The following is a 20,916-nucleotide window of genomic DNA, read 5'->3' on the forward strand; positions in this document are numbered from 1 at the left end:
GCTGGGTAAAATATCAAGTCAAGTCAAGTCAAGTCTGCTTTATTGTCAGTTCTTCCACATGTTCAGTACATATGATACAAGTACAAATATGGACAAACTCAGCAATTGGGTTACTTGCCAGAAGGTTGGGTTAAACATTTAACAACCCAACCCAACCCAATTGCAGGGTTTTTCCATAATTAACCCAGCATTTTTTTAGAGTGTAGGGTGAATTTCATTTTTGCACCATTTTAGGGCACTTTTATAGGGATAGTGAGTGCTATTTGTGGGGTTGTTGCTAACACAAGTGAGCAACAGAATCCCTTACATACAAGCCATTAGCAAATGCTACATACAGTCAATGTTTCAAGGAAGTAATTTTGCATTTCTTAGAATCATCTGCACTAATCCTCGGTAGCACATCCTCATGATTAATTTTGAAACCTGAGATAATTTTTAGATTTTATCTGGTATTTTAAAATCCTCAGTTGCTTACATATGCCCAAGGATTATCAGTGGAATATATTTCTTACATATTTTGGTTATTTATTTATTCCACAGCTGTCAATTATTAACAATAGAGACCCATTTATGCTGTGTGAGAAAAGTTAAATAACATCTTTCAAAATGCTAAACTATATTTTTTAAATGTGATTGTACTAAAGCCAAAAGAAATTAAAAGAATTTAAAAGCCAAAAATGTTTACTTATAGTACTAATGTATCTTTTTCTAATTAGAATATTGGGTCACACTTTATTTTAAGGTCTAATTCTCGCTATTAACCATTAACTATTAATCATTCTTTACTATTAACCATTAACTTTTAACCATTCTTCACTATTAACCATTAACTATGACTTTTGCCTTAATAATCTCCTAATTTGCTGTTTACTAACAGGATTAGGGATGTAGAATATGGTCATGCAGAATAAATGCTTTATAAGTACTAAAAACAGCCAATATGTTAATAACAGGCATGCTAATAAGCAAATAGTTAATAGTGAGAATTGGTCCCTATACTAAAGTGTTAACAAATATTGTTAGAATTTATTACCCTGATAAAAATTATTTTTTAGTTTGATTTATTTGTATAGCGTTTTCGCAGTAGATTGAGCAAAGGTGATAGAGGGCAGAATTTGACAAAAGTCTATACAAGACACTCATAGACTTTCTCATTTTTACACAAAACCGTTTTTAACCAGCAGTTGGTGAATTACTGATGTTTAGATGCAGAGCAACTTCAAGCATATAAAATTGTTCTGCCGACATGATGTCAATGCCTTGTCTGTGCACTTCTGCAGGGCTGTGATCCCGATGCTCCTTTCTGGAATATGGCAGCTTTTTCTGTGGCCATGCCGGATGTGAAAGCCCCACAATGTGAGTACTCCCCAGCAGGCTCTCCTGCAGGCTGTAGCATGGACTTGTCCATGGACCTGTCCGTCCTCAGCTCCCCACTGTCTGCTTTCCCTCATCATGGTGTGCCCGCCTTCCCTGCCCAGGATGTAGCTCCGGGCCACTGCAACAACAACAATGGCCTGCTCAGCAACCTGGGGGTCTACTGCTCCACCAGCAGTATGCATCCCCTTAAACAGCCCGAAGGCCAGCCTGGCTACGGGGCGATGCGCTTTCCACAGGGCTGTGTGAACACCGGCGGCACCCGGCTTTACCGCAGCCTGGAAAACCTGCACTGGGCTGCTGTGTCTGATCCCAATGCGTATCCTTACAAAATCATGGACAGTGAGTTTATACTTCACTGCACTTCAAGCAGCCACTGGTACGATGAACCTCCTCAGGGACCGCAGGTTTATGGCTTAATGCCTTCCCATGATGGCATGGCGATCTACGGCCGCCGAGGAGTGGTGAGGAAAGATATACCGCTCTTCCCACAATGGCTTTTACCTGCGGTTGAGGACTGGGGCATGAACGGAAATGCTCGGAAGGGTCTTCGAGACAAGCTGCGGCTCCAGAGCACACGTGTGACGGAGCCTCACAAGCCTTTGCGTTCTCAACCTGTGCTTGGTAATGCACCTTCTCCGCTGTACCCGTGCGATCAGGACGTAGCGGTTCGGCCGTCATTGCACAGGAATGGACAGCAAGAGTTGAGTGCCCGTCGCATCACCAGTCCTGAGGAGATCAAACAGGAAGCACTCCGACGACTGCAGCTCCGAAGGCAACGAAGCACCCCTAACTTGGCACTAAACTCTAGACAGGAGTCTAGTACCATGAGTAAAGCTCATACGGCAGATCCCATCTGCACTAACTCTGCCCAGTCAACCCCTGAGAGGAAAAGACCCCCGATGGGCCGCCTGCACATACCTACATTTGAGGAGTTTAAGAGAATGAGACAAAAGGAGGGCATTAAATACCACAGGTCCTCTGAAATGGAGAGTAACGACAAGCACAGAGAGGAAAGAATACAGACAGAGGAAACGCAAAGTGCTGGAAGGAGTGATATTGACATCAACACAGCTCAGGATTCAAACCACAGCGGAGTGGAGATGTCTGAGCCCAGTTCCACCGCAGAGGTCCCAGGAGGACCCATCTGCACAGGCCCAGTGGCTCGCTCTCCATTACACCCTCAAGCTGCTACAGGAAGAGGCGAGGAGACAAAGGGCCCAGCAGGCCCTGGGGCCACAGATGTAGCTGTTCTCCCCTTCCCACCCCGCAGGGAAAGTGGCGATAGCCCATCCAGCTGCTGCCCGGCAATCCTTCTGGACGGAACAGACCTTTCCAGCTATGGAGCCAAAATCTACAAAATGAGGGATGGCTTCCTGGGATCCGCCCTGGACCTTATTAAAAAAAGGTGAGTTGATGGGGATTCACATAGTACTTAAAGTTGTTATGGAAGTAGTGACAGATAATTTCTTCTGTAAAAAAATCTGAAAAAAAGAATGTTGTCTTGGTTCTATACATCGGTTTTTGATTGGATTGAGGCAGATCTGAATGCATGCATGCAGACAATGGTACGAAAGGGACAGGATTTAAGTGGACTGAATGATTGGAGAAGTCCTGAATATGACACCAGAAAGAAGTCTGTCATGTCACTGAAAATCAAGTTATTTTTTAAATGATTCAAATCAATTAAAATTATGAGGTCAAAAAATGTTTTAGAAAATGAAACAGATGTATGGATGAAGTGTTTGACAAAGGGATATATATATATATATATATATATATATATATATATGAATTCAAAGGAAATTTAAATCCGGGTCTCCCATGATATTAAAATTGGGCCGATAACCAACAAATGTCGGACATCAAAATTCAGTTGTATTTTTTATAATAAATGATTAATAAAAGAAAAATGTAAATCAATAGTTTTAAATTGTATAAGTGGTTTAAGGCTCTACAATATTATAATGAACAAAATAAAAAATGGAAATTAATATGCTAAAGATTTAACATTGCTGTGTTCTTAAATTGTTAGTGTTTTTAAAGATTTACTGAATGTGAGTGAATAATGGCAAAGGGAATTTAAATGTAAAAATAGAGGAATATATTAAATATCAATCAATATATATCCAATATTGACCATTACCAATTAATAAAAAAAAAAAAAAATGGACATCGTCTGGAAAAGTGTATCTCTTGGTTATCAGATTTGCTTGTTAACTCTGAAAATTAATCGCATAGCAGCTAAATCAGCGTTTGCATCAGTATTTGTGTTATTGATTTATTCCAGAATCTCTGCACAGCTTGTATACAGAGAAACAGAGTGAATATACCATTATTGATGGGATTCGTAATGTCTTCATTTATGCCAAGTACACAGTAGCAGATGTGATATTTGCATATAGTGGCATATTCTATGGTGATTAGCAGGTTTAGCTTTATTAAGAATGGAAAACATGACTATTGCAAATGCTATTAAATATCCTGTCCTAATCATCTTTGTCTTGTTTTCCAGTACAAAATTACAACCGAAAAAAAAAAAAAAATCCTAAAAAGCAAAATTGCAAAAGCTTTTTTTGTAGTAGTTTTAAGTTAAAGTTTGTTGCATTTTGTTAAAGCTCTAAGTAAATGTATTTTGTTTTATTGATACACATTATTACTGGAAAACAAAGATAAAGAACCAGATTTTTGCAGTAGCAACAATCAAAGGTAAAGAATTGGATACTATAGCAACAAACCCCATCAATTCCCCATTGATTCACTTAGGCAGTAACTGTATTATATGGATTCTTCTGTGGTTGTGTTGTGGCAGATGTCTGGTTCACACCTGTCCACCAAAAGCATGTTTTGCACACACAATCTCACACAAGCCTAAAATATGCAAACCTGACAGAAATTTGATTAACGTAACAGCACATAACTCTGGCCCTGACAGTCTTCTCAAATTTAGCATGGATGCATAAATCTGTATAGATTTTCCTTCAGACGCTTTTGCTCCAGACATAGTACAGAGCTTAATTTCTGGTGCTTCAAAAGCTTTTCGACATTACAGAGCCTTTCTCTAATGTTATGTTCCTCCAGGGCAGGAGTTCAATCCAGGCTGTGAACCATCTAAATATAACATCCAATATCCCAGCTGTCCCGTAGTGCCTCAAGTGAGGGTATTCATTTACTACAGAGCAGCCCGAGGCTTCCAGGTCTTTTTTTATGAGACTTTTATATAGTTATTTTCATTTATTGTCTGCTTGATAGAAGAAAGAAGAACAAGTCACAAGGCAATGCTCTTATTTAAGCTAACAGTCACTTTATCTTATTGCCTAGAATGGATGAGCACATTTCAAGGGAGCTTATTGTCCTGATATGATTTTTTTTTAAATCAGTGTTAATGTCTTTTTTTTTTTTTGATGAGTTGAGTCAGTATAGGTGGACAAGACCTTTAAATAAATAATAGAACATCATCCTAAAAGTGGTATTATGAAAACCTGTCAGTACAATGGAATAAGAGTTTTTATACACCTTTATATATCTTAATCAATTAAAAATCCAATTAATGGCCACCCACAGGACTGCTGAAATGACACATAATATATCTGCAGTGCTTTAATGACAATTTCATTCACGTGTGAAAGACATTGGTTTTATTGCCACTTTTAGTGCGTTATATTAATTACTATCAGTTCACGGCTACAGGTGAATTTGTGAATGAACTCTTCCATCTTTTACTGTTGGAAATAAAACTGATATTTGACGCGCACCAGCTATTAACATCTGCATTTTGTGATTCTCCTTTTCCTTGTGAGATGTCATGGCTTCTTTGTCTTTGTGTTTTCTTTTGAATGCTTCAGAGCTCATGGCTGTGCTGTCAGCACTATTCTCAGATGGCGTCTATGACAGTGATGAGCGCAGCATTATCAGATTCTGAGGAACTGAAGCATCAAAGGAGATGGAAATGATGTGGAAGAGGCAATTAAAAGCTTATAACAAATCACTGAAAACACCCATTTTTTAATCCTAAGGGACGTCTGTAAACGAACAATGGCTGGAGCAAACAGCTGATTAGTATATTTAAAAGTCTGTTTATTCAAAAATCAATGCACAGTCATCAGCATTCATTCACAAATGTATTAATAATTTTAAAATAATGTCTCTGATTTGATACACTGCAAAAAACTGGTCCTTTTCAATATTATTTTCCCATTTTCCAGTAAAAATATCTAAATATCTTTAAAATAAGATACAGTGTAGGTGCCAATAACCTTGTTGTTAGTGCACCAACATACAGCGCAACTGTGCTCGCAGTGACCCGAGTTCGAATCCCGTCTCGTGGACCTTTGCCGATCCAGCTCCCCTCTCTCTCCACCCAATGCTTTACTGTGAACTCTATACTGTCCTGTCCAAAAAAAGCATAAGAAGCCCATAAATAAATCTTTAAAATAAAATACAGTACCATTTAAATGTTTGAGATCAGTAATTTTGTTTTAAAAAGTCTCTTATGCTCCCCAAGGTTGCATATATTTGATCAAAAATGTAATAAAAATATTCAAATTAAAAAAAAATTAATTACAAAAAAAAAAAGCATTTTCAATTTTAATATATTTTAAATGTCATTTATGATGCCGAAACCAAAATTTAAATCACACAATACACCACTCAAATCATAATACAAAAAATAAACTAATCTAATGATCTGATATTCAATCAAAACAACATCCTATTACCAACTATTATCAATGTTGAAAACAGTTGTGCTGCTTAATATTTTACTTACCCCAAACTTTTGAACGGTAATGTACATTTACCTTTAAAGCAAAATAATATAAGCCTTTTTTTTAACTCATTGGGAAATCAAGTAGTAGGCTATATTTTCTCTTTAAATCCAAAACATCAATGTAAAACTGGTTTAAGAGAAAATAGCAAGAAAAAAACAAATAATGCAAAATATGTAAGCTTAAAACAACAAAAACTACACCAGAAAAGTCTGTTATGTGCTGTTTTTTATTCACCGTATGCAATGCGTGGGGTCATCCACAGATACATAAGCTCCTTTTCTACTAGACGCACACACAAAGAATTCTAAAAGATTGATTGTGCTTGTTGGAGCCCCGTACACATAAAAATAAAAGTTCAAATGTAAATTTAAACTTATAATTCCAATCCCCCACCACCACCACCCCCCCTGGTCTCACCGGTCACCTCTACACTCAAGAGGTATGGACATTGACAGCACGGCAAGTGAAGGAGCAGAGAATCAGGACTTGTAATTCCAATTCAACACTCCCATTTTCCTCCCTTTGTGTTCTCTCTCCCTCGCTGCTCCAGCTGCAGTGCAGAGATTGCAGCCGAAACTTCCCTCCGATTGTCGCGTGAGCAGAATGACGTCACTGACATCACCGCTCCCCAGCCCAGCCATCAGTCTGCCCACGTTGCCATGACAACGTCGGCCTGCGGAGAGGAGGCTTGCACCGAGCCCGTGGGACAACCGGGGAAAGCGGCGACAGAATGCGTAAGCAATGCTGCGGTCTCATGCACACCTCTGGTTATCATCACCTCTGAACGAGGACAGCGGCGGCTGTCGTGCATATACAGGAATGTGATCACAGTGCTTGGGAGGCTGAGGTTGCAGGGGAATCTGCACGGTAGCGACTGCAGACATGCAGCGGAGCGCACAGAGCCGCAGCTAAGAGCAACACGCGGAGGATTAGAGCCAGGTTTCATGGTGGTAACTGCTTTACATTTCTTCTGTACTGTATGTCAGGTTGTGTGTTGATGCTCTCTGCTGCTTGAGATGCCGGCCAGCTCTTCATTGCGCCACATTCATTCACGCCATATGACTGGCTGTATTTTTTTTAAGGTTAAGGGTGATATTGAGGAATGCTGGCATTCATGTGTAATGTTGCGATGATTCATTGGTCAGCTGTTGCGCACAGATGCTTCTTCCGCCTCTGCATTTCTGTGTGTCTTTAATTAAGATAACAGCTGCCTCATTAATAATTCTGTACGTCACCTGAAGCCACGGTGTCTTGTTTCTCATGCATTGCTAACACTTGAGAATCAAATGCTGTCAAGTGACCTTTTGAGGGTTTTACGTCTTAGATGCGTGTTTGTAGCAGATGCATTTGAAACACAATTAGAAATGTCGTTTTGGAATTGCAGATGTTTAAAAGGTGAAAGGTTATCAGTTGAGGCAGATGTAGTCAGTCTGAATGCCTTTAAAGTCAACACACTGGATATCTACTGTGTGAAAGAATTAAGAGTGAAACAAATTTAGACTGGAAAATAAAGTGATTGACTTGATTTTACACTTTATTGGATCACAATTTTTTTTTACAGTTATTTGCAGGGATCGTTCAACTAGATGATCTTGGTGATTTTAGCCAAAAAGGACAGTTGTGTGAAGAGTGTAGCTATTTCTTTTCATAGTTTCTCTAGTTGTTTCAAGTTTGTTTTTTGATGAAATATTGCAAAGACAAATTTTTGGTCATACTTTATGTTAAAGGCCCTTAACTACTGTACTTACATAAAAAAAATAACTACAATGTACTTACTGTGCTCATATTGTATTGAGTACAATGTATGTACAGAATAAGTGCATTGTACCAAATGATTAATTTAAATGCAAGTATATAGCAGTTAAGGCCACTTAATATAAAGTGGGACCCAAATTTCTTATTTGAAATAGCATCTGTAGGTATGTTATTTACAGTAAGATTAGGACGGGTTAGGAAAGCCATTCCTTAGGAAAATTAGGACTGACTTTGTTCTGCGTAACATGCAAGATATTTCGAGGAATGCTGGTAACCAAACTATTTTGTTTACCATTGACTAGCATTTTATGGACAAAAAACACTGAGACTTTCTCAAAATGTCATATTATATGTTTCATATTTTAAGTCATACAGGTTTCAGAGCAACATGGGGTTGAGTGAATGATTACCAGTTTCCAATTATGTATGAACCGTCCCATTAATAGTGACTTTAAACCATCCGACAGGCCAGTTTTAAAAGGAAACTGGGTTTCCGAATCCTTCGAATTGAGAAAAGAGATTCATTTTATGTCTTTGGAATCTGTCAGTAGACTTTTTAATAAACAGTAAATGGGGGATGAAAAGCCACAGCGAAGAATTTTCCATTTACCACCACATTATATTAAAAGCTTTGGTAATGTTACACCCTCTGGATGTACGGTAGTGCAGTGACTCTGATCAATGTCTGAAACAGTTAGTGGTTCCATATTCTCATATGTGCTTAGGGATCAAATCTGCCTTCATTGAGGTTTTACAATGTTAAACTCTCCCCTCACACACACACACACATATTTCAGACCAGTGCTCTGCCATGTGCACTGTTGATTGACAGATCTCCCTCCTATCAGCAGGTTTCTGGGGCGGGCTGCAGACGCTCCAGCTTGGACGCGGCCTATGAGCTGGCTGAGTCAGTGAGGGCCCAGCGTGAGTGCCGCCTGCGGCCCCACTACAGCGACCCCATGCCTGCAGACGCCACCAAGCGTAAGCAGCTGGAGATGAAGATTGCTGCTGCGGCACGTTTGCACATTCACCGCAGAGACAGAGAAAGTGGTAAGACTCTTTCAGCTGCACTAAGCTTTGCTCACAGTTCTTTCTGTAAGTAAACTTAACTCGTGTCCTAGATTTGTACTGACAAGTCTTCATTTAAAATAATTTTTAGGCTTGCTTGTCTATAACCCAAGGGTTTCACTTTATTTGTTATTACGAGACTCTGCTTTTACTAAAACCTGGCCTTAGGTGGCTTTTACTGTAGGTTTGTCACATGCATGACCTCTACCCTGAGGACTGCTTTTATGTTTCTGCACCACAGCAGTTTTTAGATGTAAAGGCAAATACACATCTAGTATCAAATTAGGGGTGCACATTATACTGTATCAGCACCATATTGGATATTTTCCATTTTTTGTTGTTTTTAAATGTATTGTTATTACCAAACAATAAAATATTTAATTGTTTCTGGCTATTTTAGGAATTTGATAATCATGTAGCACTAAAGAAATAGTTATAGATTATGGCAGAGCACAGTCCTTATTATTATGAGCAGTTATGTTATTCTATTTCAAACAGGATCATTTGTTATAGAAGTTTAAAAAGGAACTTTCTTGATTTTCTTTTTTAAGTATAGATTTAAACAAGTATTGATTTATCATCATATATGTAATTTCAGTTATTGTAACATGATAATTTGACAGTTTCTATTGACCATTTCTCAGGTATTTTACAAGTTAGTGTAAACAAGAGGCTATTTGTTGATATTTACGCTACCATTTTTTTTTATGAAATAAATTAATATTTTACTCTGCAAGGATACATTAAATGAATGACAATGCCAGAAAATACCAAGACATCTTCATAAAATAATTCAAAATAAATGCTGTTCACTTGAACAGCAACACATAAAAAATGTATCACGTTTTCCACAGAAATATTAAGTAGCACAAATTTTATCAACATTGATAATAATAAGAAATGTATGAGCAGCAAATCAGCATATTAGAAAGATTTCTGAAGGATCATGTGACACTGAAGACTGGAGTAAGGGCTGCTGAAAATTCAGATTTATCATCATAGAAATAAATTACATTTTAAAATATATTAAAATAAAATTACATTTTAAACTGTAATAATGTTTTACAGTTTTTTGATCAAATAAATTGCAGTCTCACTTCCTTCAAAAACATTCAAAGATCTTACTGAACCCAAACTTTTGAATGGTAGTGTACACTAACAATATTTAACATTTTTATATTCTGTGTAAATTTACCACTACCATGGTAAATTCATGGGCATGTTTTAAAGTTCAAAACACCTCAAATGCATTGTCATTGCTGATTTTTCTGGTCACTTTTTGTTTTACCTCTACTCTCCCAATGCAAGTGATTTTAAAACTAACATTTTAAGGTTTTTTACAGTTTTATTAGACTTTTTGGATTATCTGTATGTTATTAATGTAACTACTGTTATGTTTCTGAAAAGCTGATCTTCAGAGGTTTGTTTGTTCCTTGTCATCAGTGCCAGGCACAGCCAGGGGCCGCTCGGAGCCCAGAGGTGAGGAGAGGAGCAGGGGCCTGGGTGTGAGGCGCTCAGCACAGCACCGCTGGAGTACCGTCAGCAGCCTGAGCGCAGACAGCGGTGTTGTAGGCTTGAGCGATGAGCGTGAAGATGAGGAAGAGCCCCGTCGCACACGCCACAGTGCCGGAGCCGAGGTAGAACGTGTGGACAGCGGCATCGGCCCTGGATTGGCTCGGGGCTGGAGGAGACCCATGCCATCCCTCAGGGCCTGGGACGCTCAGCAGCCCTGTCCTGACTGTGGACACAAAGAGGGGGCCCGCGAGGAAGGCATGTGTGAACGCTGCTCCAAGCTACGTACAGAGCGCAAAGAGGCCATCCTAGAGTTTCTCAACACTGAGTCGAGTTATGGAGAGGACCTGCGCATCATCAAGGAAGAGTTTTACTGCCCCATGCAGAGTGCAGGGCTGCTCACAGCAGAGCAGCTGACCGTGGTCTTCAGCAATGTCCAAGAGCTCATTGATGTCAATGACAGGTTCACAGAGCACCTGCAGGACAGCATTGATCAGGCTTTTGATCAGGTACAGAACACTAGTGATGGACTGACATTTTGCCAGGCCAGTATGTGGCCACTTCAACATTAACATAACAAAAGTGTCAGTTCCAGAATCTACTGATTACAAAAATTCTGGGGAATTTTAGGAAATCATTAGACCTGTGGTTCTCAACTGATTTGGGCATGGGGCCCAATTTTCCCATGGTCATCAAACCGTGACCCACTTTTTTAGGATATATATATGTATAGGTGCAATGTTTCTTCTATTTCAAATAAATACTGTTCTTTTGAACTTTCTATTCATTAAATATTCCTGTAATCCTGAAAGAAAAAACTATAACTGTCTCCACAAAAATATTAAGCAGCACAACTGTTTTCAACACTGATAATAAGAAATGTTTCTTGAGCACCAAATCAACATTTTAGAATGGTTTCTGAATGATTATGCATCACTGAAGACTGGAGTAATGCCTGCTCAAAAAAAGTAATGGCAATGGTAAAGCTAAATTAAACAGTGACTGTCTCCCCACAGGGCGATGAGGACCTGCAGACTGTGTGCATCGGAGAAATCTTCTTGGAGTTTGTCAACATGCTTCCAGCGTTTCAGACCTACTGCCTGCAGCAGTCCACATCTGTGAACATGCTCAACACACTGGAGAAAGAAAAAGAGCTTCTTAGGTACACATAATGTATAATATAAACTGCTCAACTGGTTTTCCACTGACATTCAGTGTTAAAAATAAGCATCAGTTAGTAGGTCTTTTCAAATATAATCCTGCAGGATTGTACATGCACTATGCACTGAATATTTCACTAGCTTCACCATTAAGAACAGGAACAACCATGGCTGCTTATGTTCATCTGTGATTGGTTCATGCGATAAATCCCGTCACTTGTTTCGTGTGCATTCGCGAATCAGTTTGAATGAAGAATATACAGTAATTGCAATAATGGGAAGACTAATTTAAAAAAGTTGTTTGTTACATCAAAATAATGTGTAAAATGGCATGAAAACATTCAAAATGGCATTGACTCAAGTTGAAAGTATATGAAAGTTTGCTCCTTTACATCCCTCAGGATATTCCTCGACGTGTCCCAGAATGACAACACAGCACTCAGGCGCATGAACCTGCGCTCCTTCCTCATGGCGCCGCTTCAGCGTGTGACCAAGTACCCATTACTGCTAAGCCGCATCAGCAAGGTCACCAACGAATGTCACCCAGACTACTCCCGCTTAAAAGAGGCCAAGAGCCGCGTGGAGTCCCATCTAGAGCACATCAACATGAAGACCAAACAGGAGGGGACCGCCACATGGTCCTTGCGCTCTTTCCGGCGCGACAGTCGCAAGAACCGAGAAGTCATTAACATTGAGATAAGAGAGCTGTCGATGAAGACGGTGGGCTGGACGAGAGAGAGCACGCGCTTCATCATGGAGGGGCCACTCCAATTGGCGCAGCCCGCCGATGGCCAGTGGCTTAAGAAGGGGAGCAAATCCCTCAAATTCCAGAATGTTCAGAGTTTACTCATGGTACGCACCCTGCGCAGTGCAGACACGGTGACTGAAGGGAGTCCGGAGATCTCGGAGACGGTGCAGGATGGTGTACTAGTGCTCATCAAGGACAAGAGCAGCGGGAAGTTCACTGTGTTACGGGAGCCAATCCATCTGGCGAACTGCGTGGTGTCCGCCGACGCCGACTGTGAAGACACCTTCGAGGTGCTGGACATCCGACGCGAGGCCTTAGTTTTCCGTGCCTCCGACAAACCTCGCACTCAGCAGTGGTTTCGTCAGATCAAGAGATACGCTTGTGATTTGGGATCCTGGAGAAAGAGACGCAACGCTCTCCCTAATATCATGATTAACACGACCCAGAGCCGGTCCTGAGACTGAGACCTTAGCAACACATCCCTCATCCCTTCCTTGCAGAACTCTGATGTAAATAATAATAATAATAAAAAAAAAACAATATTTTGTTGAGCGAACAGTATTTGTGTGGAGGAACCGTATCTAAGTAGTTGTTTCTCCACCAGTGGACTTTTAAATTGCAAGGTTTTACTGTGATTTGACTGAATATTAATATAGACTGCAAGAGGGCACTTTGTATGAGTGGAAAGCAAGAAAATGACTTTTGGGAAGAGGAAAAATCCACTGTCAAGCAAAAAGTAATGCCCTTTGGCATACCAAAATGAGGGCCTTGTTAGGCGCCTCACTGCTGCACTTGTAAAACACTGATTGTACAACCAGTTTTCTACGGAGAAGAAAAGTGGCATTTGTGATAAGAATGAGGGAACATGTTTGTGATTGGATGGACTTTATGTGGACTTTTTAGTATGCACAACAGAGTGGAAACCTGTGTTTTGTGTGAAGACTGAGGTAAAGCTGTTTTGTTTTCGGATCATTGTAATTCCCTCTTCCTCTCTCTCTCTCTTCCGTTAGCATCTATTCCCACTGCCATTCAGGAGCAGTTCTCATTTTTGTATCACTGTGCTGGTTTACAAAACAGCAATAATCTTTATTGTATTATGTAGCAGCAGTCGAGCTGTTTTTATTCACAGGTAGCCATATTCTTGTGATCGGTGATGTAACCAATATTTTTGGGTATGTTTTCTCCACAGTCTAATGAGGGTGTAGCATCAAGTATTATCATTGCCACATTAATGGTTGTGCTGAAACCATCTGTGGCTATACACACTTCAAACAGAAAAATGTTAATTAGATGTTTCCCCCCAAAATTATGTAGCTTATAATTACTTTTTTTTTGTGATCTCTGAGGGGGAGAAAATATGTGCCTTTGTTTCTTTGATACTGAATGAGTCCTTAGTACTATTTTGGTCAAGTTTTTCCTCTACTTTTACCCACGAATCAGGCCTTATGTCAAATTGAGAAACGGATGTATCATTTTTCAGTAGCTGCTATTATATTCTGACTTCCCATTGATATACAGACTGTGCTTTATGACAACTCATTAAATGTTAACTGTTTTTGTTTGATGCACTTTAATATGAAGGTCCTAAAACTGGAGCGACGTTGTTCTGCAGTTTACAGAGCTTTACTGTACTTTGTTTTAAAGCTTGTTTTAGCTTTAAGAGAAAAAGAACCACAGTTGACTTCAGCAATAGCAATCAATCACAGTCATTCTGGTCTCTGTAAGTATAAACTCAATAGTGCTGGACAGAAATTGTCACTGGATTTAGGTGTTTAGGTTTCAACATGAATATTTACCGTTTATTCCAATGGCACTGATACTGTTAGAAATATCATACTGTAGCTTCCACATTACACAATGAAGAGAGTTGAACCTGCCAGGACTGAGAGCTGAGACCAACCAAGCTGTTACTTTTTTCCATTCTTAAAAATCCTAATTTAATTATTATTATTTTTTTTTGTGTGTGTGTGTAAAATATTGTGAATTACAATTAAAAATGACGAGTATCCATCTCTCTCAACTGACTCCATATTTTCTGAGAACATTATTCCCAGTGTGAATCTTTATTACATAACATTAGTGAACAAGCGAATGGTTTCCCAGTGAAAAGCGAAAGTCGAAGCACCACATGAACACAGGCATTTCAAATGCAAATACTCAGAAAAGTTAAGAAATCTGTCTTTGGGGAGAAACAAAGAATACAAAGCATTATTGCAGAGAACTTCTTTTTAACCATTTTAAGTAAAAGCCCCCCAAAAACACTGAAAGAGCAGATAAAACATGCACCCACAAAGAAGCCACAACAAGAAGAACAATAAAAAGAAGTCAGTGCACTAAGAATCCACAAACTAAATGGGGAGGAACATAGAAGTTGCCATAAACCTTTACAAAGGAAAACAAATGCATTGTCAGTTTGTCCTTTGAAAAACATTTGTTTGGAAGGTTTTAGTGTTATTTTTCCAAAGCTCTTCCTGAAATGACACTATCTGCAGGTGTAGCATGCAACAACATAAGAGCCAGAACAAAAGGAAAGAAACATATGAACCGAAAAGCAGAAGAGATAAACCAGTGGTCAAACTTGCACTAATAAATCACTTTGATCTCAAGTACTAATCCAAAAATTTCCATTCTGTCATTATTTACTCACCCTCATGTAGTTCCAAACCTGTGAAACTTTCTTCTGTGCATCACAAAAGAAGAGACATATTGAAGATGTTAACAGTGATTTTTCTCCACATAATTAAAGTCGATGGGGTCCAAAACAACACTAGACCCCTGTTAACTTTGTATGGACAAATAATATTGTGTTCCCAAAAAGAAAGCAAATCAGACAGATTTGGAGCGACATGAGGGTGAGTAAATAATAATAATTACTGGATGAACTTCTTTTTAATGGAGAAATACATGAAAGTACAAATATGTACCAACAGGAAACCATTAGATGATTTAAAATGTATTTACGGCATGAAACTTAACATTTTGGCACAGGTTTTCAAATTTATCTCAATGTTCACCTTGGCAAGCTACCATTAACGTGATTTGAACTGTTACATTCCAGAAAAGTGCTTGGGTACGAAACCCACTCTAATAAACCAATGAGCATAGGTGTGTCAAATGTAATATTTATGCAGTTTAACATCAAGAAAATGTCTTGACGTCTCAACTGGACATAAAGCCACAAAACAGGTACAGAACTTCGGTTTTTAACAGCATTTTTAAATATCTCCCACCCAAAAAAAATGTATTTTTCGTTCTTGTTTGACTGCACAATGATTCACAAGAGACATGGCCGAGACAAAAACATCAGTAATAGTAAAAAGCATCCAATCAAAAAAAACAACAAAAAAAAACACAGGCAAACAAATGCATCTGTACATAAGCATCTCTCAACAAAAGTGAGAAAGAGAAGATCTCCCCACTAAAACCTGAACTGATCTCGGTCTTTGTGGGCAGGTGGCTTAAAAGATATCGCCCAAGGCTGCTGGGGCTTCAAAACCTCCATTCCCTCCCCCCTTCCTCCGATCACCTGCTCGCACTCTTCCAGTCGTGGAGAATCCCAGCCAGGGTAGTGCCCCGCAGCCTCTTGCGTTCCCACACCGCCTCTACTTATCTCCTCCAGCCTCCTGCTCCTGCTCCTTAGCAAGGCCTCGGATTGAGAGATCGTACACCACCTCCTCGATCTTCTTCACATCGTACTTGAGGCCGTCGTAGCGCTTGCGAAGAGGGTCGTTTTTTAAGTTGAGCAACCGAAAGCCAGAGTCAAGTTCATTGATAAAGTTTGAGATCCTAAGTGGACGTCCATAGTCACCTGCGGTCACGCTGTTCACTGCCAGCCTCGACTAAATGGAAAAAAATGCAACATTTACATTGTGCTTTTAATTTCATTCACATCTTGCCAAAATTAATTTCACATCAAGGCGGCAAAATCCACAATAATGCCTCTAAATATCATAAATGCACATCTTAAATAATCTAGCGGCTCGTTGTAACAACGTCAGTGATATGCCAACACAACGGGAAGAGACTGTTCACAAAGAACACATTTTTGCATTTTATTATGCTACTTTTCCACTGTTTTCTTTATGTAAAAAAACGTTTGCAGTGGCTGTTTACTGAGAAGCCTTAAAGGACACGCCCCTTAAAAATAGTTTTGGTATTTATTTTATTTTTTTATTATAAGTGAACTTAAAGGAACATATTTAAATAAAAAAATCCATGTCTTGATCCCTTTAATGTTAAGTTAATGTAAACATATATGTTTAAATATAGCAGCAGGTACATTAATACTACTAAAGATGATAAGATTGGTAGTTTGAATGAATTGGAGAGGAAAAACCCTTACCAGCTCACTGGCCAAAATAAGAACTCCTGCAAGATAGTCTTCCACATCCAAATGAAACCCTTTTTCTCGGTCGACTTCAACTGCATAAGTGTAAATTACAATTAATCTACAACATTCTCACGTATTCAAGATATACAATATAAATAAACATGAACATTACATACTGGCAAGTATTTCTGCCACTTCCTCACGCGTAACCAAGGACTCGCTTTCCAGGTATACCACAAAAGCTGCAAGGAAGGCAAGCCGTTGAAGAACAAATCTCCAGTGTTCATGATACCTATGGAAAGATGAGGATGTGCCAGTCTTTAATATAATTATCAAGACTAGAAGCATGATCAATTCAATCACTGAGGCATCTACACTAACCGATAGTACTGTTCCACAGGGAACTTAGTTTTCAGCTCTCCAGTGTGGTTTCTTACAGTGCAGAACAGCTCTCTCGCCTTCAAACACTTGCTGGGAACTGGAGGAGGGAGGGAAAATGTATTAGAAAAGACATCAGGTAGACAAAAAAGATCAAGTATTTTAACTTACTGTCTTTGAAACCACTTGGTTGATGGACACTTTGAAGAACAGTGAGGATCTCTCTAGCTGTCTGCTCCAGAACTTGGACAACTTTTCTTATGTCCTACAGGAAGAGCACAGAAAGATAAGAGTCATCCGAGAGCACATATATGGATAGAAAAAACAGCAAAATTCAAAAAGAAATCAGCAGAACTTTCTGTCTAGGGTTTGGCATCCGTTGCGCATTATTATATCTAATTCACAAGTCACAAATAGTATTACAATATTTTACGCAGAGGTCCTGAGACAAGTGCATAACTATCCAAACGGATTTCACGTTGCTTTTTTTTCAAGCCGATCTTTTTTACGTGTCAGTGCAGTTGTGTACCTCTCGAATATCTTGATCGGCACTCAAAAATCCTTGGATGTAGCTGAACATCTCCGTTACAGACATCTTCAAGTGCTGGCTTGTGCGTCGCTCTTTACTGTGACCAGCTGCTCCAAAAAAGACACTATTTTGATAGTGTGTGGATGTAAACAGAGACTGTTTATTAATCGTCGTGCTCGCAAATCAAACAGCGTGTAGTTATAATTGGATTCATCAGCATGCACGTTAACATCTGCCCTTTCTTTCTTTGACGTTTAATGGCGCTTGGCAAACCAGCTTTGGTGCATATTCCGCCACCTACAGGGATGGAGTGTGAGGCATTGATATCAGAACAGAGACAGGAATTTTTTTTAAAAAATAATAAAATTAATACCACCTACCCTACATTTCTATATTTTCTTATATAACAATGTTACTTTCAAAAAAATAAATAAAAAAAAGACCTTCATATCGTTTGAAAGTATGTATCCTGTTAAGTATATTCTGCAAAGTTAAAGAATTTATGCCAACAGAAATTAAACCATTTTTTTTTATTTAATTCTTTCCCTTTCATATGCCATACAATCGATTATTACATGCTCTACAGTTTCTGGAAGTCCACATTTTTTGCACTGACCAGAACCATGTTTCCCTATCATTTGAAGTGATTTGCTGAGGGCAGAATGAGCCATTCTCAGACGAGAAATTACTGTAGGCCTATCTTCCTTTCTGTTGCCATAACTAATTCTATCTAAACCAACTTGTTTTTGTATATTATACAGATGAAGACCTTTAATTCCTTATCCCACCTCTCCTGACACATATTTTTAATAGCTGTTTTAATTAAGCCTTTCATTACAGATTTACCCAAAGGTATTTCTAAATCAGTAACATTATGTTTAAGGGCCTGTTTGGCTATTTTGTCCACATCCTCGTTACCCTCCACACCAACATGTCTATACAGATTTTGTAAAATTTCTATTAATATATCTTGTCTTGAATCCAATATTATATATTATATTAAACTATATATTTGACCAGTATACCAGTCTTAGCTGGAGCTCACATAAATCCAAAAGCATTTCTCTCACCTGCAGTGATGTGACCATTAGGGCTTGACTTTGAATTGTATAAATTTTTGTTAGCAAAGCGTTTGATGCTGATCCATAAATTATCCTACCATAATCAATCGATGATCTAATTAATGAGCAATATACTTTCTTTAGTGAGGGTCTTGTGGCACCCCAGTCCAGTCCTGCCAAACATCTAAATACATTAACTCCTTTCTTACATTTATCAATTATCTTTTGAATATGTGTTCCAAATGTTAACTTTGAGTCCATCCATACTCCCAAATATCTAATAGATACTTGCTCTAAAGTTTGCTCATACAACTTTAATTTTACTTCAGGAGATTTTTTTTCTTTTTTGAGAAACAAGTTACTTGAGTCTTTGCTACTGAAAGACGAAATCCCCACTGGTTAGTCCAGCTTTCAACAATATCTATTGCTTTCTGCATTTTCTCATCTAAATATCTAAAAATCCAACATCTCATCCACAAATCAACAACACCACAACATAATCACACCTACCTCCCAACCTATTACCCCAAATACACAAATTATAACAAATATCATATTGAAAAGTACCGGACTGCAAACGCTACCTTGAGGAGTTCTGTTATCTATTGTATCAGAGTATTCTTTTCATTTTCTTACCTGTATTTTCCATTCTTTTAGGAAATCCATAATCCAATTAAACAACATCCCATTAATGTCCATTTGACCTAATTTTATTAACAGTCCTTTCTTCCATAAAATGTCATAAGCTTTCTCGATATCAAAAAAATAAATAAATAAAAATCTCCTAGGATCATTTATTTTTTCACTTGAGCTTTACTGATTTCATTTTCTAAGCAAATTACTGCATCTACGGTACTACATCCCTTCCTGAACCCATTTAATAAATTTCTAGTTTCCAAAACATAATAAACATAATAAACGTAATATAACTCTTTCCATTATTTTACACAGGTTAGATATTAAAGCTTTTGATCTATAATTTGTTGGAACAGTACTATGCTCTTTCTCGGGTTTAGCTATTAGCACAACTATACCTAATTTCCACGAGCTAGGAAGTCTCCCTTGCCTCCATATTTCATTATAAAGTCTTAAAATAACATTTAATCCGTTATCTGAAACACATGTTTAATCATTTCATAACATACTTCCTCTTTTCCCGGTGACGTGTGATTAACTCCTTCCAAGGCCTGCTTGAGTTCATATAATGTAAAAACAGCATCCATAGTGCCTTCTGATAATTCTGTTTTGAGCTAACATTTTTTATTATCTCTTACCCTTTTCTCTCTTAATTCCTTCATATAATCTGATATATTGCTATGCACCTTTACAGATGCTTCTGTCCTCACCTCAGCCTTTTCTTTATTACTAAAGAAAAATTTGATTTTTGTATTCCCCCCATTTTCCTTATCATTCCCATATCTCGCTAATATCTATATTTTTACCTATTTTAATTACCTTGCTACACTCAACAGTCCACCAAGATACATTTTCTTCTTTATTCTCCCTACACTTTTTCCTATTACTTTCCCTGCAACTTTACAAAGATTTTCACAGATTTCATTGTTATATTGCTCTACATCTTCTATTAAACAACTTAAGTTAAGTCAATTCTGTACACATTCTTCTTGAAATATGTCCCAATCTGCTGATTTCAATTTCCATCTAGGAATCATTCCAATATCTATTTTAGATATTTCTAATCCAATTTTACATTTAATAGGAAAATGATCACTACCCATCATATTTTGATCAATTATGTTCCACATACTTATTTTAGCTAGATTTTCTGACATAATTGTTAAATCTAAAACTATTTCATTTTGGATACATCCAGCCTAGTAGCACTTCCATCATTTATGCACACCAGATTATTTGTTTCCAAAAATTCCTCCACTTCTCATACGTTATTATCTGTATGCTATCCCATAATGTATTGTGTGCGTTAAAATCTTCATATCACACCTGATTAGACTTATGTTGTCCAACTATTTTAGTCAAAGCTTCATTATTTAATCTTTTACAGGGACTGTAAAAATTGATTCTAATTTTTTGTGTTCCTGCCCAAACGTCTACTACTATTGATCCTCATTCTTCCTCCACATCAACTTTATTATATGCTACCTCAGACTGTATAAACGTTATCTCTCCACCACCAGTAACATCTGCCCTAGTTCGTCGCATTATAATGATGTAATGATCGTCTCTCGTCACCATAGACTGAACACAACAAAA

The 20,916-nt window shown here is 38.3% G+C and overlaps 2 protein-coding genes across 4 annotated transcripts in view; one reads left to right on the top strand and one right to left on the bottom strand.

Moving 5' to 3' along the window:
• Window positions 1-14,057, top strand: part of LOC109096772 — a 39,276-nt gene extending 25,219 nt beyond the window's left edge. For 2 of the 3 annotated variants that reach the window (XM_042731289.1, XM_042731291.1), the window contains exons 3-8: window positions 1,281-2,782; window positions 6,694-6,877; window positions 8,747-8,948; window positions 10,410-10,987; window positions 11,495-11,640; window positions 12,040-14,057. In XM_042731289.1, the coding sequence (XP_042587223.1) occupies window positions 1,311-2,782; window positions 6,694-6,877; window positions 8,747-8,948; window positions 10,410-10,987; window positions 11,495-11,640; window positions 12,040-12,844 (3,387 nt within the window). In that variant the 5' untranslated portion in view covers window positions 1,281-1,310 and the 3' untranslated portion in view covers window positions 12,845-14,057. The remainder of the gene's footprint in view (window positions 1-1,280; window positions 2,783-6,693; window positions 6,878-8,746; window positions 8,949-10,409; window positions 10,988-11,494; window positions 11,641-12,039) is intronic. The other variant, XM_042731292.1, reaches the window with a different exon arrangement.
• A 358-nt stretch (window positions 14,058-14,415) lies between these two features.
• LOC109096771 (translin-like) lies at window positions 14,416-17,910 on the bottom strand. Its single transcript, XM_019110421.2, has 6 exons — window positions 17,624-17,910; window positions 17,266-17,359; window positions 17,098-17,194; window positions 16,893-17,008; window positions 16,729-16,808; window positions 14,416-16,225 (listed from the first exon to the last, which is right to left on the bottom strand). The coding sequence occupies exons 1-6, from the start codon at window positions 17,687-17,689 to the stop codon at window positions 15,989-15,991; spliced, it is 690 nt and encodes a 229-aa protein (XP_018965966.1). The 5' UTR covers window positions 17,690-17,910; the 3' UTR covers window positions 14,416-15,988.
• Between the last annotated feature and the right edge of the window lie 3,006 nt (window positions 17,911-20,916).

Source organism: Cyprinus carpio, chromosome B9 (assembly GCF_018340385.1).
Source record: "Cyprinus carpio isolate SPL01 chromosome B9, ASM1834038v1, whole genome shotgun sequence".
NCBI classification, from domain to species: Eukaryota; Metazoa; Chordata; class Actinopteri; order Cypriniformes; family Cyprinidae; genus Cyprinus; species Cyprinus carpio.